At 40.0% G+C, this 16,630-nt stretch overlaps 1 protein-coding gene across 26 annotated transcripts in view; it reads left to right on the forward strand.

Moving 5' to 3' along the window:
• The window catches only part of ncoa2 (nuclear receptor coactivator 2), a 363,375-nt gene that overhangs the window by 276,392 nt on the left and 70,353 nt on the right, over window positions 1–16,630 (forward strand). For 19 of the 26 annotated variants that reach the window (XM_069921270.1, XM_069921269.1, XM_069921268.1 and 16 more), the window contains 4 exons: window positions 2,977–3,077; window positions 4,399–4,576; window positions 7,633–7,665; window positions 10,470–10,658. In XM_069921270.1, the coding sequence (XP_069777371.1) occupies window positions 2,977–3,077; window positions 4,399–4,576; window positions 7,633–7,665; window positions 10,470–10,658 (501 nt within the window). The remainder of the gene's footprint in view (window positions 1–2,976; window positions 3,078–4,398; window positions 4,577–7,632; window positions 7,666–10,469; window positions 10,659–16,630) is intronic. The other 7 variants (XM_069921282.1, XM_069921281.1, XM_069921261.1 and 4 more) reach the window with 1 other exon arrangement.

Genomic DNA, 16,630 nt, shown 5'->3' on the forward strand with positions numbered 1-16,630 from the left:
ATCTCAAGAGCTCAATACCAAGGTGGCCAGACTGGTAGTTATGGTGAAGCTGTTAGACTTTTCAATGGGGACTCCTTCACAAACAAGGAGTGAGCATTTCTTTCAACCATCAGTTTGGAGCATACAGTAGAGTAGCTATTACAGGCCTTTCTGGATTTTTTTAAAAAAAGAGAAAAATTGTGCCAAATTTAGCATAGCAATCTGAAAGTTTGAAATGAGTTCTAAGAATCTGGAAATTCTGGTATTAAATAAATGTCCAGCATACAGTCAACAAATGACTAAAATCTCTACTGCTTTGCTAATGGCTTTTTTTAAAGAAGGAAATCTCTTAAAGTATTCCATTCCTCCACTTAGTTCCAATTATCTCAGATGACTATCAGCTCTCCACACAGCTACCCCAGGGGTAATTTAGGCAATCAATCTACCAACTAACACCTCTTTGGGATCTGAGAGCAAACTCATGTGGTAACATGGAAAAAGGTGTAGATTGCACACTGAGCGACAAGGGTCAGATTCCACGCAGAGTTAGGGGTGTGAAGCCATGGCACTACCTACTGAACAATTGGGGACTCCCCTTTGATGACCCTTTCACTACCCACTGAAAGCCAGTCCATAAGTGAATATTCAGTGGACAGTTGCTGTTGAGACTGTTGGAGTAGTGGAGCTGGGTGTGGACAGTGAATGTTTGGTAGGAAATGTATATTCTGATGGTTTGACTGACGAGCAATGGCAATTGGAGACCAAGGATAGATCCTTGGGTGACACTAGAAGTGAAGATATGAAAGCAGGCAGAGATGTGATGGAGGGGATTCTCAGGCTGTGACCCAATTGTGGGCAGAGAGAGAGATGTGATTTACCCACGCCACCCCCCCCACCCCTTTAATGGAAGTGTAGAGTTCATTGGAAAAACATCACAACTGAGAGTCACTCAAGGAATTTTGTATGGACAGGAGGGGACATGGAGTCAATTGATGGGGCTGTATGTGCAATTATTTTGCTACATTAATTTCTCTGCACTCTATAAAAGTGCATGAATATGTTTCTCAAGAGAGGCATGACCTAATTACAAATCAGATTATGAAGTTGTATGGACTCTTCAGATTTGCATGGTGACAATAGGAATGCAACATTTACTTTATTGTGTGATTTAACTTCATTAATCATATGTGTCTTGTCTGGAATATTTAATTTAAATTATTTTTAGTTTTTAGTTTAATTATTTAAAAATAATTAAAGGGCTGCAAACCCGAAACCAAAGAAACATGTACACAGAATGCTGGAGGAACTCAGTGGCTCAGGCAGTATCCATGGAAAGCAACAGATAGTTAATATTTCAGGCCAAAAACCCTTCATCAGTAATCACAAGAACCAGGCAGACACCCAAATAAAAGGGGAGGGGCTGATTGAAATACAAGAACTACTCTTTAACCTAACCTAATTCCAATAACTAATCTAAATCTATAGTAAAATGCATAATAACATAGCAATATATTAATTTGGATTGCTTCAGATGACACTCAAGGATCCCAAAAAAAATATCATTCCAAAAATTATTATTCATTTAGGGAAAACTTCACTGGTCAGTATGATTCAAAATTTAAAAATATATAATTTTAATCTCATTATTCTAGCATATGGGCTCCATATTTGTAAAAATACAAAGAATTTACCCCTTAAAGTATTTTTTTTGTGAAGGTTACCACTTTGAATCTCTGTATGCCTTATTTCTAATGTTAATTAAACATCAGGTTTCCATGTAATAGGAATACATTTCCTTGCTATTACTAAAGCTAACTAAAATTTCAATTGAGAATCTGGCAAAGGTAATTTCGGAGTAATACTTTCAAAATTTCCTAAAAATAATAGTTCAGGATTTAACGGAAAAGCAACAACATCAGTAGTTTGTTGTAGAAACTTACTAACAGAAACCAAAAAGAATTAACCTCCAAACAAGACCATGTAGAATGGAAAAAAAAGTTCCAACTTATTTCCACATCTAAAACATTGGTCCAATATATTCATTCTCCATCTACTCAATTTCTGAGGTGTAATGAACAATTGATGTAAAAAATTATAGTGAAGTAATCTATTATCTTACATTAATAGTGTTAGACTAAATCATAAATCTTGCCACCACAATTTTAAGATTTTTAGCTTCTTTGTAAAAACTAAATCATCTTGGGTGGAAATTTAATTAAATAAAATTGGAGAGACTATATTAGAAGACTTTATTTATAAATGGGAACCAGAATTAATAACAATGGATAAAGATGCTCCAATATTAACACATTGGCATAACATTTAGAATAAAGTCGTTAGAAGTTGAGGGAAATTTTCTCTCGTTTAAAAACACCATTAATTTTCTCAAAAGATAATCTTTTTTAAAATATTTGGAATAATAAAGGAATCTCAAACTTGGGAGATTGTTATGATAATGGTACATTGATGTCATTAGATCAATTAAAAATTAAATTGATATTCCTCATAATACATTATTTTCTATTTTCAATTAAGAGCCTATATAAGAGAGAAACTAGGATCTAATATGATTTTTAAAAATCTTACAGATTTAAAACAAATTATAGTTGATAGAATGAGGGCTGGGACTGAATCATTCCTCCTGCACCAGCTCACCCTCCCATCACAGCTGTCTCTGTCATCTTCTCCCACACACTGGTCTTGTTTATTTTTGACACACAAACAAGCCTCAGGAACATACCCTGTTGTAACCTGTAGACTTCACTATACAGTCTCGGCAGTGGGTGGGGTCAATTAAAATTGCCAAGTGCAATCCCAAATATAGAGTACTTTTCACAGTATTATCTCATCACATGATATTGCTGTCTTATTCTTAAATGGCCTCTTGAAACAAATTTGTATGTGCATTGAAAATCAGCATAGAGTAATTTTAGTTTTAAATTACCACTGGAATTCCTGCAAATTGTTATGTTTCAATAATTTCATCTTGTTTTGCAGAAAAGGTTGCTTCAAACGATGATGCTGTGCAAAAGGCTGACGTATCCTCCACAGGTCAAGGTGTCATTGACAAGGATGCACTTGGGCCAATGATGCTCGAGGTCAGTTCAGAATCGAGAGCAATGGAAACACAGTTTCATTTTAATTTCTTAATCGTCTTGTCTGTTGAATGTTATGGATGAGGTTTCACTCAAATTGCATTTTGGATCTTGCCTGTGAAAATATCTATTTCACTTGGTCTCAATGTCCTTGGGTTTAGATATAACGAAACTTTGGACTGTTTAAACTCAGCCAGTTATCACCCAACAATTCCACTCATGGTCAGTTAGCAGATGAAAAGGTTTGCTGGCAATGCTGTCTGAATTCCTTACCAGTAACACAATCATGGTTGCTCAGTTCTGACAGGACCACCAAGCTCTTGGCTTCATTCCTGTCTTTCTCCAAAAGTGGATAAAGGACCTGAGTTTCAGAGGTGAGATGAATGTTACTTGTTCACCTTGGCCACACCGTCTACCATCTACTAGATACCGTGGAGCAACTTACCAAGGTTCTTCCAGCTCAATAGCTTCCATGAGGAAGGCTTTCTGGTTTGGACACATATCCTTGGAGTGGTAGCATAGGAGAAACTTCTCACAGAATCCAAAAATTTAGGAAGATGATTCTCTGCCAACTTCTGAAGAGCATTTGGAGATAAATGATACTCGTATACCATACAATTGGAAACAGACCTTTCAGCCCACCATCTGCTCCACCTATCAAACACCCATTTACAATGATACTACACTATTCATGTTTTCTCCCCTCAACTTTCCTATTAGCTGCCTTGATTTTGCCGCTCGGCTATACATCAGGAGCAATTTACAGGAACCAATTAATCTCCCAATCCACATGTGCTTGGGATATGGGAGGAAACCAGAGCACCTAGAGGAAATACACAGGGTCAGAAAAAGAAAGTTCAAACTCTGTAGAGATTGCATCAGCAGTCATGGTTGAACCCAGGTGGCTGGAGTTGTGAAGTAGCTGCGACACTGTGCTGTCCCTTAAGACCAATGTAGTCTTCTGTTCTATGTTTAAGCATTTCATTATAGGAGGTGCAAAATGAACGTTGCAACATGTCGGTAGGAAGATGTTGGGAGGAGTCAGTTAAAGGAAGTGTGTGGATACACTGGGGACTGCTTGCTAACAATGACATTTTATATTAGTTTGAGTGACTGTCTGCACTTTTACAAGCAACTTCTAAAGTGTTACGAGGAAGATGAACAAATTATTTCAAAAACCTTTAGATTTGTAGCGGAAAAGTGCCACGTTTTTTCACAATCTCATTGTTTCAAACTTTGTAGCAGCATATTGCATGGAATGATCGTGAATGGGAGAGTGTCTTCAAAAAAATTGCACTTGATTTGTGTTATCTTTTCTTTACAGGCCTTAGACGGGTTCCTTTTTGTGGTCAATCTTGAAGGGCACATAGTATTTGTATCTGAAAATGTCACCCAATACCTGAAGTACAATCAAGAAGAGTTGATCAACTCTAGTGTCTGCAGCATCCTGCATGAAGGTGACCATGAAGAGTTCATGAGAAACCTTATGCCCAAGTCCCTTGGTGAGAGTCCATTTAAATACTATCCTCCATTCAGTTAGTACTTTTCGGTTGTTTACTCAGGTTCCACTCGTGTAAAATCTGGAAATGGAACACGAGATGCTACTTTTACTCCAAAGCTCTGGCCATTAGCTTTCTGCATAGGATTTTCTGATGGGCTCCTTGGCTTTTGATGGTTGATCCTCTTAATATGTAAATATTAAGGTTGTGTGATAACAATTGTGCTCCTCAGTTTTGCCATCATCCTATCTTGACTTCAGGATCAAGTTTATTATCATCTGATTGTGCACATGCGACCCGACAAAACAGCGCCTCTCTGCAGACTCGCTGGGGCTTCACTTCTATTCGGGGTGCTGGACAAGTGTCGACTCACTGTCTTCCTTATGGTAGACAAAGTTAAAGAATTTTGTGTATGCTACATTGTAAATGTAGTATTACATAGCAATAATGTAATCTTTACCATGGTGTACGCAATACCCTCTACGTGATGGCCACATAAATAATCAAAATAAATAAATATAAATATTTGGGATGATTTTCACTATTTCAAGATGCTGTTCATCAGACTCGCAGCCTGTGGGAATAAGCCATTCCCCAGGCTGGCAGTCCTGATTTTGATACTCCTTTACCACCTCCTTGATGGTAGTGGGATACTGTGCACTGGATGGAAAGGGTCTCCTAGAAGTTCTTGAGCTCTAGTTATCAATGCTCCCAATTGATGTCATCTACAGAGGAAAGACCGACCCCAGAAATTCTCTTGGCTGTTTTAATAATTTCTGTGTAGATTTCCAGTCTGATGCTTTGTAGCTAATTTACCACATAATGATGCAGCCAATAAAAAGGTCCCAGCGCACTTGATCACTGCTACACTAAGATAAGGAAGGCCTATCGTTCTTTCCCAAGACCGCATTTTGTCAAGTCAGATCTCCTGGCTGTGCTCCTTCTGCCTTCATACAGGCAGAGACTAAAAAGAGAGGCTCCGAAGATCAGGACAGCTAGAAGGTGGTCAAGGAGTCTGAAGAACGGTTTCAGGACTTCCTCGAGTCAATGGATTGGACAGTGATAAAGGACTCAGCTGAGAATCTGAACGATTACCTAGGGCTGTCAAAGACTTTATCAAAACAGCTGTGAATGAGTGTGTCCCCACCAAATCGTTCAGTTTTCCCCAATCAGAAATCCTCGGTGAAATGAAATCCAGAACCTGCTGAGAGCCAGATCACAGGCATTTAAGTCCAGAGATCCAGATCAATACAGAAGAAGCAGATATAACCTGCAAAAAGCCATCTCCCTGGCAAAGTGGAGTTTCAGTTGAAAATGGAAACAACAAGGGACACCCAACAGCTGTGGCAGAGCCCAAATGCCATAACCTGTTTCACTCCCAGAGGAACTCAATACCTTCTACGCTGATTTGAAGATAAGTTACAGTGACGAACCAGCCTTCCGCACCCCCATGTCCCCTGATGATCCCATCCTGTCCGTATCTGAGGATGATGTGCGTGCTGCTTTCAGGTGAGTGAATCTGAGGAAAGCATCCACCCCAGATGGAGTACCTGGCCAAGTATTAAAAATCTGTGCTGACCAACTTAGCAATGTATTCACAGATATCTTCAATATCTCAGTCCAGTAGGGCATGGTACCCACCTGTTTCAAACATGCATCAATCATACCAGCACCCTAGCAGAGTGTAGTAACTTGCCTTAATGCCTATCGACAGTAGCAATTATATCAACAGTGATGAAGTGTTTTGAAAGGCTGGTGTTGAAGCATATCAGCTCTTGTCTGAGTGGTCACATGGATATGTTCCAGTTTGTCTATCAAAGTAACAGGTCTATGGCAGATGCCTCCTCACTGGCTCTACACAAATGCCTTGAATGCTTGTTCAGTAAAGATGCATTCATCTTCCACTCAACGCGATCAAAAGCCTTTTCCACAAAAAAAAGATGCATTCATCAGGGTGCTCTTCATAGACTACAATTTGGCATTTAACACTATTGTCCCCTCAAAATTGATCAGCAAACTCCAAGACCTGGGACTCAACACCCCACTGTGTAATTGGATCTTGGATTTCTTCACCTCCAGACCACAATCAGTGAGGATTAGTAAGAACATCTCCTCCAAACTCCATCAGTATTGGAACACCACAGGGCTGAGTTCTTAGCCCCCTGCTCTACTCACTTTACACCTATGACTATGTGGCTTGATACAACAGTAACACCATCTACAAATTTGCCGATAATATTGTAGTGAGGTGTTTACAGAAAAGTGATGAGTCAGCATACAGGAGGGAGATTGGCTCAATGGTGCATCACAACATCCTTGTGCTCAATGTCACCAAAACTAAGGAGCTAATTGTTGACTCCAGGAAGGGAAAGCCAGAGTTATACAATCCAATGATCATTGGGGATCAGAGGTGGAGAGGGAGAGCAAATTTAAGTTCTTGGGAGGCACCATCTCAGAGGATCTCTCCTGGACCCAACACATTAATGGTATAATGAAGAAAGAAGATCAGCGCCTCTACTTCTTCAGGAGTTTGCGGAGATTTGGTATGACACCAGAAACCCTGGAAAATTTCAACAGATGTGTGATGGAAAGTGTGCTGACCAGCTGCATCACGATCTGGTATGGGGACACCAATATCCCTGAGAGTAAAGCCCTCCAAAAGTGGTGGACATAGCCCAGAACATCACAGGCAAAACGCTCCCACTATCGAATACATCTGCAAGGAATACTGCTATGTGAGAGCAGCAGCAATCATCAAGGATCCACTTCATCCAGCGCAAGCACTGTGCACTGCTGCCATCAGGAGAGAGGTGTAGGTGCCTCAAGGCTCACATTACCAGGTTCAAGAAAGCTGCTACCCCTCCACCATCAGATTCTTCAACAACAAGCTCATTCAGGGACTCAGTTAAGGACTCTTACTTGTGCACTTTATTGATTTTTTTAAATTCTCTTTGTTTGCACAGTCAGTTTGTTTACATTTCTTTATTTGTTTACATGTGTATGCTGTATACAGTTTTTTTTTGCCCTACCAATAAGTGGTAATTCTTCCTTGCCTGCAGAAAAAAGAATCTCAGGGTTGTCTGCGATGTCATGTATGTACTCTGATAATAAATCTGAAATCTGAAGGTAAGGTCAAATGGAGCAGCCTCTGTGTGAATGGCTCAGTGTAGGAGTGGGACTTTGAGGCTTTGGTTTGAGAGGCTTTGGTGAGCAAAGGCTGAGGTGGAGGTGTAAGAAATGAGGCAAGGTAAGGACAGTTTTTTTTCCCCCCAACACTTTACTCTTTAATTGACAGTGGGAATGGCACCCAGGGCAGGGACATGCTCCTCTTGCAAAATGTAGTCAGTCAGGAAAGCCTTTGACGACTTCTTCGAGAAGTGCATCCAACTGCATCTCCTTTCAAGCAGTGTCAAAAAATTGGAACTGGAGTTAATTGAACTCCGGATCATTTGAGAGCCTGAGGGGGATGATAGGCAGGAGTTATAGGGATGCAATCACACCTAAGAGGGAGGAGGAAGATAACTGGGTAACTGTCAGGAGAGGGAAAGGGTAGAGGCAGGCAGTGCAGAATACCTCTGTGGCCATTCCTCTCAGCAACAAGTATATCCATTTGGATACTGCTGAGAGTGAATGACCTATCTGGGCAAGGTAGCAGCCAGACCAATAGCACTGTGGCCGGATTTAAGCCTCAGAACGGAAGGGTAAAGACAGGTAGAGCAATAGTCACAGGGGAATAGATAGGAGATTCTGCAGCTTCAAAAGAGACTCTAGCATAGTGTGTTGCCTCCCAGGTGCTCAGGAACAGAATGTCTCTGAGTAGATGCAGAATATTCTTAAAGGGTGAGGGTGAGCAGCCAGAAGTCATGGTGCATGAATGGGGCAGAAGTCCTGCAAAGTAAGTTTTAGGGTGTGAGGAAGGGGGTTAAGAGCAGACCCTACAAAATGGTCATCTCTGGATTTCTCTCAGTGCCATGAGCTAGGGAATAAATGGCTTTGTGGCCAACTTTGCAGATGGTATGAAGGTAGATGATTTGGCAGGAAGAGGAAACAGGGAGGCTGCAGAAGGTCTTAGACAGATTATGAATATGAGCAGAGAAGTGGCAAATGAAATATAGTGTTGGAAAGTTCATGGTTATAGTCTTTGGTAGAAAAAATAAACAGGCAAATGGGGAGAAAATTGAAAATACCCAGATGCAAAGAGACCAGGGAATCCTCATGCAGGATACCCTGAAGGTAAACTTGGATGTGGAGTCGGTGGTGAAGAAGGCAAATGCAATGCTGGTTCAAGAGGAAATAGAATACAATAGCAGGGATGTGACATTGAGGCTTTGTCAGGCACCGGTGAGACCAGACTTGGATATTGTGAGCAGTTTTAGGCTCCTCATTTAAGAAAGGATGGTCTGATTTTGGGTAGGGTTCATAGGAGGTTCACAAGGATGATTCTGGGAATGAAAAATTATCATATGAGGAGTGTTCCATAGCTCTTGGCCTGTACTTGTTGGAATTTCAGAGAATGAGGGGGGAATCTCATTGAAACATTTAGAATGTTGAAAGGCATGGACAGAGTAGATAAAGAAAGTTTGTTTCCCATGGTGGGAGAGTCTAGGACAAGAGGCCATAACTTCAGGATTAAAGGGCTTCCACTTAGAATAGAGATGCATAAGAATTTCTTCAGCCAGAGGGTGGTAATCTGCAGAATTTATTGCCACAGGCAATTGTGGAGGCCAGGTTATTGGGTGCATTTAAGACAAAGATTGATGTGTTCTTGATTAGCCTGGGTATCAAAGGTTTTTGGGATAAGGCTGGGCAGTGGAGCTATGGGAAATTGGAACAGCTCACGGTTAAATGGCAAGGCAGACGCAATGGTCTGAATAGCCTATTTCTGCTCCTCTGTCTTGTGAACACGCTCACAATTGTGCTCCTATAAAAGGTTGTCAAGATGGCAACCTTACCTTCCTCAGCCTCCTCAGGAAGTGTAGGCACTGCTGTGCCATTGTGACTATGAGAAAGGTGCCTATCTGCCTGCAAGCCACCACGTCAATCCTCCACTGACTAAGTGATGTATCCCTTGGAACAATGCAGATTACCAGGGTCCTCATGCTGAAGCCTAAGCTGTAAAATAGGTGGACCACTGAATAAGCTGCTAACTTTATTTGCAGTCAGCTGATCAAGGTTCACAACCTATCTTGATGTTATTTGGATATCTAAGAGCCAATGAAGTCGATCACAACTTGATCACATTGCAATACTGGATGGAGGTTGTGCCTTAGAACAAAATAGCCAAATTAATATATTAAATCCAATCCAGTGTAGCGGCAGCTACCCTGCTCCTGAAAGAACACACACAACCAGACGGGTTGAGCTCAGTGAGCAGACTAGTTTGTTGCAGGCTGCTGGGCTGCACTTATACTCTCGGCCCAGACCTGGCTGAGAACCGCGCTGGAGGGTGCTGATGTCACCCAGGCGTCACGTGGTCCCCCAGCGCGGGCTTATGAGCCCCATGCTGGGAGGAAGGGAACACCACCCCCCGACGGCGCCATTTTGGCCGGCTGCCCCACCGCGTGGCTTACAAGCGGGGCCAGTTCGCCTGCCTAGTGGTGAGCCGCCACACAGCTGAATTTATTCCAATGCTCTTCAGAATAGTTGGCTTTCAGATGTCAGACTTGTGATTGTTCAAGAGGATGTTTTTTTTAAAAAGAAATTCCAGGGTATTCCTTGCATATTATGTTTTGGTTGTGTATGTACTGGGAAATTGATTTTAAATACAGAGGCAGGTTTATGAAATATTTAAACTTTACAAGTTTAAATTAAACAAATATTTTATATTTTTAGTTTGCCTGTGTACAAACTATTTTCCCTATTTCATATTGAAGTGTGTAACCATTGTATTTTCCAGTCAATGTGGTGCCTTGGTCCAATGAAACCCCGAGACGAAACAGCCACACGTTTAACTGTCGTATGTTGGTTAAACTGCCTGGTGAGACTGATGAGGAAGGCCATGATAACCAGGAAGCACCTCTGAAATATGAAACTATGCAGTGTTTTGCTATATCTCAACCAAAGTCAATAAAAGAAGAGGGGGAAGGTAAGGCTTCATGCAATCACGTTGAACATATGAAGACAAGAAATAAGAGCAGGAGGTGGCCATTTAATAAGATCATGGCTGATCTAGCCATGGACTTTGCTCCATCCACTTGCCTTTTGCCAACAAAACCTTAATTCCCCTTTTGCAAAAAAAATTATATGCAATTTAAATAACAAATGAGGTATAGCTTCCATTGCTTCCCTGGTTAGAAAATTCCACAGATTCACCACTCTCTGGGAAAAGCAGATCCTCCTCAACTCTGTCCTAAGTTTTCGTCTTCAAACCTAGAGTATATCTCCCCTACTTCTAGCTTTGCCTACTAGTGTAAACAGCTTTGCTGTCTTTATCTTGTATGTTTCTATAAGATCTCCTTTCATCATCTGAATTCCAGGGAATATAGTCCTGGGCGATTAAATCTCTCCTCTTAGGCTAACCCTTTCATCTCTGGAATCAACCTTGGGTACCTCCTCTGCACTAGTTCCGAGCAAGTAAATCTTTTCTCAAGGAATTGACATTATCATCGGCATGAATTGATGACATAATCATTTCTCACACATTTATAAATGTGTAAATGACTCAAGATAGCTTCATATCGCAAATATTGCATCTTGTAATAAAGTGGAGTTGTGGATCACAGATTTGCACTTTTTGTTCTTATACGGATGTTCATGGTGTCAAGTGAAGCCGCTGTATGGAAATCGCATGTTTCCCCCAGAGGAAGTGAGAGAAAGTCAGGCATGTGTGCCATCTAAAGGTTGAATTGCAGCTCCTGTTTGTGGTAACCTGGGGTCAGTCTTCCTGCTTGTCCTTTGGACGTTGGTTGTTGCACAAGGGCCGCCTTTGAGAAGAAAAGAAAAAACCTGGCAAACATTACAACATCAGAATAATTTTTGCTTGCCTTGAAGTAAAGTGCTTTAAATGCACTTTGTTAATATTTTGGAAGCAGAATGTTCCTTTTGCTGCTTGTAATTGCAAAAGAGAGAAATAATGGAAACCATTGAAGTTTTGTAGTTGCTCAACTACATGTTCATTTCAAAGATTTGATTCTGATCAGTGGTTAAACAACACAAGACCAATGACAGAAGCAGTGAAACTGACTTGCCTCAAATCCTATTATCGATTTATAAATAATTAGGATGAGAGATGCTGTGTAATTTTGATTTAATTTACATATATATTAACTGAGAAACAGTGAATAGTCACAATATAATATTTTCTTAAAATCATATGTGGTCTAACTTGATCTATTGAGCATTTTTTCTAAAATCATAAATCTTTTTATTTCAATTTAAACAAATTCTGTAAAATAACAGTGAACAACACAGAAGGAACATTTAATGTATTTAATAGTATATAAAGGGAGGAAACTTTAAAAAAAAGGTGGTGTTATTTGTGTTTCACTTTGGCTGCATCTAAACTTGACATGTTTGCTTCCTGTTTGGCAATTGCAGAATACTTCACACAATTAAATCAGTGTTCAAAAAGGACTCCAGCATGTTGCCTTTAATCTTAGAAAAAACTTATTTTAAACTTCAAAATGTACTGTATATGCAAGATTTTAGTCATGGAATGCAAACACATTTCCAGATATTGTTTGACTTGACTCATAGTTGTATATAAATTAAAGTAAATATTTTAGATGTTTTTCAGACTTGCCAAGTTTTTGGTTTGAGCAGAGAAATAAATGCAAATCCTTCCCAACTTTTAATCAACAATTCCATATTTTTGGACATTTATTAACATTGTGAAAAAGAATGCACACTTAACATTTTTGCCATAATCATAATTTAAAATATAGAGCACATGTACATTGCATACATAGAAATTTGAGCAGATTGGCAAATATATATTCAAATTTTAATATCAGATTAGAATGAAACACAAAAGACTCTGCAGACACTGTGATTGTCATAAAAACTAAAATGCTGGAAGAACTCAGGAGGTCTTACAGTGTCCAGAAGAGGTAAAGAAATATACCCAACGTTTCAAGCACAGTGGTGAAGTGTTTTGAGAGACTGGTGTTGAAGCCTATCAACTCCTCTCTGAGCATCGACATGGACCACTTCCAATTTGCCTACCTCAGCAACAGGTGTCATCTGTACAATAATATTAAACTTGAACTGAAGCCATCTTTACACAAAACCCTGGAACATCTGGACACCAAAGGCACATACATCAGGATGCTCTTTATTGACTTGAGGTCAGCATTCAACACCATCATCCCATCAAAACTGATCAGCAAACTCCAAGACCTGGGCCTCAATACACCACTGTGTAATTGGATCCTGCATTTCCTCAACTCCAGACCCCAATCAGTGCAAATTGGTAAGAACATCTCCACCACAATCTCCATCATCACTGGAGCACCACAGGGCTGCATACGTTTGATGACTGCGTAACTCCGTATAACAACACCATCTAAAAACTTGCTGGGGATGGTGGTAGAGGCTGAAACATTAGGGGCATTTAAGAGATCCTGAAACAGGTGCATGGATGGAATGAAAATAGAGCATAATGGGATAGGGAGGGTTCAGTTCTTTTTTTATATAAGGAATATATGTGTCATTACAATATCAAGGGCCTGTATTGTACTGTAGTGTTCAATGCCGCAGCAGTAAGCAGTATTAAAAGGCATACAGCAGGGAGATTGAAAACTTGGCTGAAGGTGAACTTACAGCAACCTCTCACTCATTGTCATCAAAAACAAGGAGATGATTGTGGACTTTAGAAAGGGAAAGCTAAAGGTCAATGGTCATAAGGCATCAAAGGTGGAGAGGGTGAGTAAATTTAAATTCCTAGGAGTTGCTATCTCGGAGGAATTTTACTAACCAACATACTAATGTTATCATGGAGAAAGCAAGACAGTACTTCTACTTCCACAGGAGTTTGTGGAAATTTGGTATAACATCAGAAACCGTGGCAAACTTTTACAGATGTGTAATGGAAAGGCTGCTGATTGGCTGCATCATGACTTGGTATGGAGGTGCCAAGGTGGAAGAGTCTAGGACAAGAGGGCACAACTTCAGGTCTAAAAGGTGACCGCTTTGAACAGAGATGCGGAGGAATTTCTGTACCCTGCGGGTGGTCAGTCTGTGGAATTTTTTGCCACAGACTGCTGTGGAGGCCAGTTCAATTAGTGCATTTAAGGCAGAGATTGATGTTTTTGATAAGCCAGGGTAGCAGAGGTTATGGGGAGAAGGCTGGGCCCAGGGGCTGAGTGAGAAAATGGATTAAATGGCAGACTGACTCAATGGGCTGAATAGCTTATTTTTGCTCCTATGTCTAATGATGTTGTTATTTATGTTGTGTCCATATCCTCTCTAAGTTGTGAGATTTCATGTTATTGATTATGTCAGTTGACTAATACCACCCTATGAATAATGCAATGCAAGTAAAAACCCTCCAGCACATCACACAATGTTGCAAAATTTTGTACGTCTTGGTAAATCAACTATTCACTCGCAAACGTTTTTTTTCCAATCATTGGGCTACAATGCTCATTATTTTCATTTACAAGATCTTGGATAAATTGAAATCCATCCAAGACCATTGAGTTGAAGAAAGCCTACATCAGTTGTTCTCAACCCTTTTCTTTCCACTCACATACTGCCTTTAAGTTTTCCGTATGCCATAGGTGCTCTGTGATTAGTAAGGGATTGCTTAAGGTGGTATGTGAATGGAAAGAAAAAGTTTGAAAGCTAAGGTTTTAATTATACCTAATTAACTCGTTATGTGCACGGTTTCAAAACTCCAAAGGAAATGGGCCAAATGACAATTTTTCTCAAGCAAAATATTTCAGTAACAATTGGGTCGAGAGCAGTGATTCTCAACATTCCCTTCCAATCCCACCTACATACCACCTTAAGCACTCCCTTACTAATCACAGAGCACCGATGGCATAGGGATTACTTAAAGTGGGATGTGAACGGAAAGTGAAAGGTTGAGAACCACTGGCCTACGTGAAGCAGATCTTGAGGATTCTCTCCATAATACTGAATTTCGCACATGGGAAACACACTCATCTCCTCAGGAACTCTTCCAACATTGTGGCTTAACTATGTGCAAGCAAAGTAGAAAGAGTTTTAGATTGCATCTGGATGTGCTTATACCCAATCTGGGAGTCCTTGATATGAGAATTCTCATACCTTTGTGTTTACCTCCCTTGCATTGAGCCAAGAATTTCTTAAATAAATGCAAGTCTGTCCAATAAATTTGTAAACCTGTCAGAGCTGGAACTCGTGTGGTTTATGAAATGCTCAATTTTCTTTCCAACTTCTTTAATCTCAAATGGCCGCAGGAATAGGAGGCCAATTATTTTAAATACATTTCTCCAAAACGCCCGTTTGTCATTTCAGCAATAAGTTCTCTCCAATTTTTGATTTAAAAAAAATAAACTAGCCAAGACAGCAGAGATGTGACTGCCACTACTGATACCTGAAGATTTTAATCGACACTTATAATCATTGTGGATGTTGATTCCAGATGTGTCCCACTGCCAAAGTACCTGGTTTTTTTTTGCATGTGCATCATCTGCTGTGAAGGATTGGGCATTGCCCAAGGGATCAAATTGAATAAGATTTTATACATTCCACAATCATGATAACTGGTTTAGATTTATGATGAAATTTGGGAAATGTCCGTGATTCAAACTTGATATAGGACTGATTGTGGCACAGCGTATCTTCACTTGTATAACGCGCACACGCATATAATGCGCAGAAAATCACAATTGTGTAAAAATATTTTTAGATAGCACGCACACATGTTACGCATGGGTGTAGCATTCTAAATTCTGACTGACAAAAGCAATTTGCATTTAATTGGGACGTGAGCCAAACCACATTGCCATAATACCAGTGTCTGTCACAGTTAATCTCCCGCTATTAACATCCAATCTTCCCCCAGAGGTGTTAATCGACTATTATTTAGATGATATCCTCCTGCACACGTTAACAAGCTTTGGAGAGGAATCAATTAACCAGATCGAAGACAGGCTTCAAAGGTAAACAGGATTTTAATTCAGTCATGATTTTAAAAGTCTTTCTTTAAAAGAAATCTTGTTAATCTCCTCCCTCTGAGGACAGGTCTGGGCAATTAAGGTGCATTGCCCTACCAAAATGTCCTATTTATCGGAAAACCATGGGACTCTGGCCAAAGAGATTTGCCCAAGATAAAAATTTTGAATTTTGTATAGACCAAATTCCCACGCTAGTTTTAAATTGAGCGTGTTCTTTTATTGTCGCTACTACATTCCCGCGCTAGTTTTAAATTGAGCGTGATCTATTATTGCCGCTATTACATTCCCGCGCTAGTTTTAAATTGAGCCTGTTCTTTTATTGCCGCTATTAAATTTCCCCGCTCGGTTTAAATTGAGCGTGTTCTTTTATTGTTGCTATTACATTCCCGCGCTAGTTATAAATTGAGCATGTTCTATTATTGTCGCTATTACATTCCTGCACTAGTTTTAAATTGACCATGTTCTATTATTGTCGCTATTACATTCCCACGCTAGTTTTAAATTGAGCGAGTTCTGTAATTGTCGCTATTACATTCCCGCGCTAGTTTTAAATTGAGCGTGTTCTTTTACTGTCGCTATTACATTCCCGCGCTAGTTTTAAATTGAACGTGTTCTTTTATTGTCGCTATTACATTCCACCGCTTGCTTTTGAATCAAGCGTGTTCTTTTATTGTCGCTATTACATTCCCACGCTAGTTTTAAATTGAGTGCATTCTTTTATTGCCACTATTTCATTCCCACACAAGTTTTAAATTGAGGGTGTTTTTCATTGCCGCTATTACATTCCCACGCTAGTTTTAAATTGTGACCGTTATTTAATTCCCGCTATTACCAGTACATTCCCATGCTAGTTTTAAATTATGCACATTCCTTCATGCACAGATAACATTATCAGCCAATCTCACTATCGTATGCATTCAATGTAGCCTACTCAGTATAAAAAAGGCTCTTGCAT

Source organism: Narcine bancroftii, chromosome 2 (assembly GCF_036971445.1).
Source record: "Narcine bancroftii isolate sNarBan1 chromosome 2, sNarBan1.hap1, whole genome shotgun sequence".
Classification (NCBI taxonomy): Eukaryota; Metazoa; Chordata; class Chondrichthyes; order Torpediniformes; family Narcinidae; genus Narcine; species Narcine bancroftii.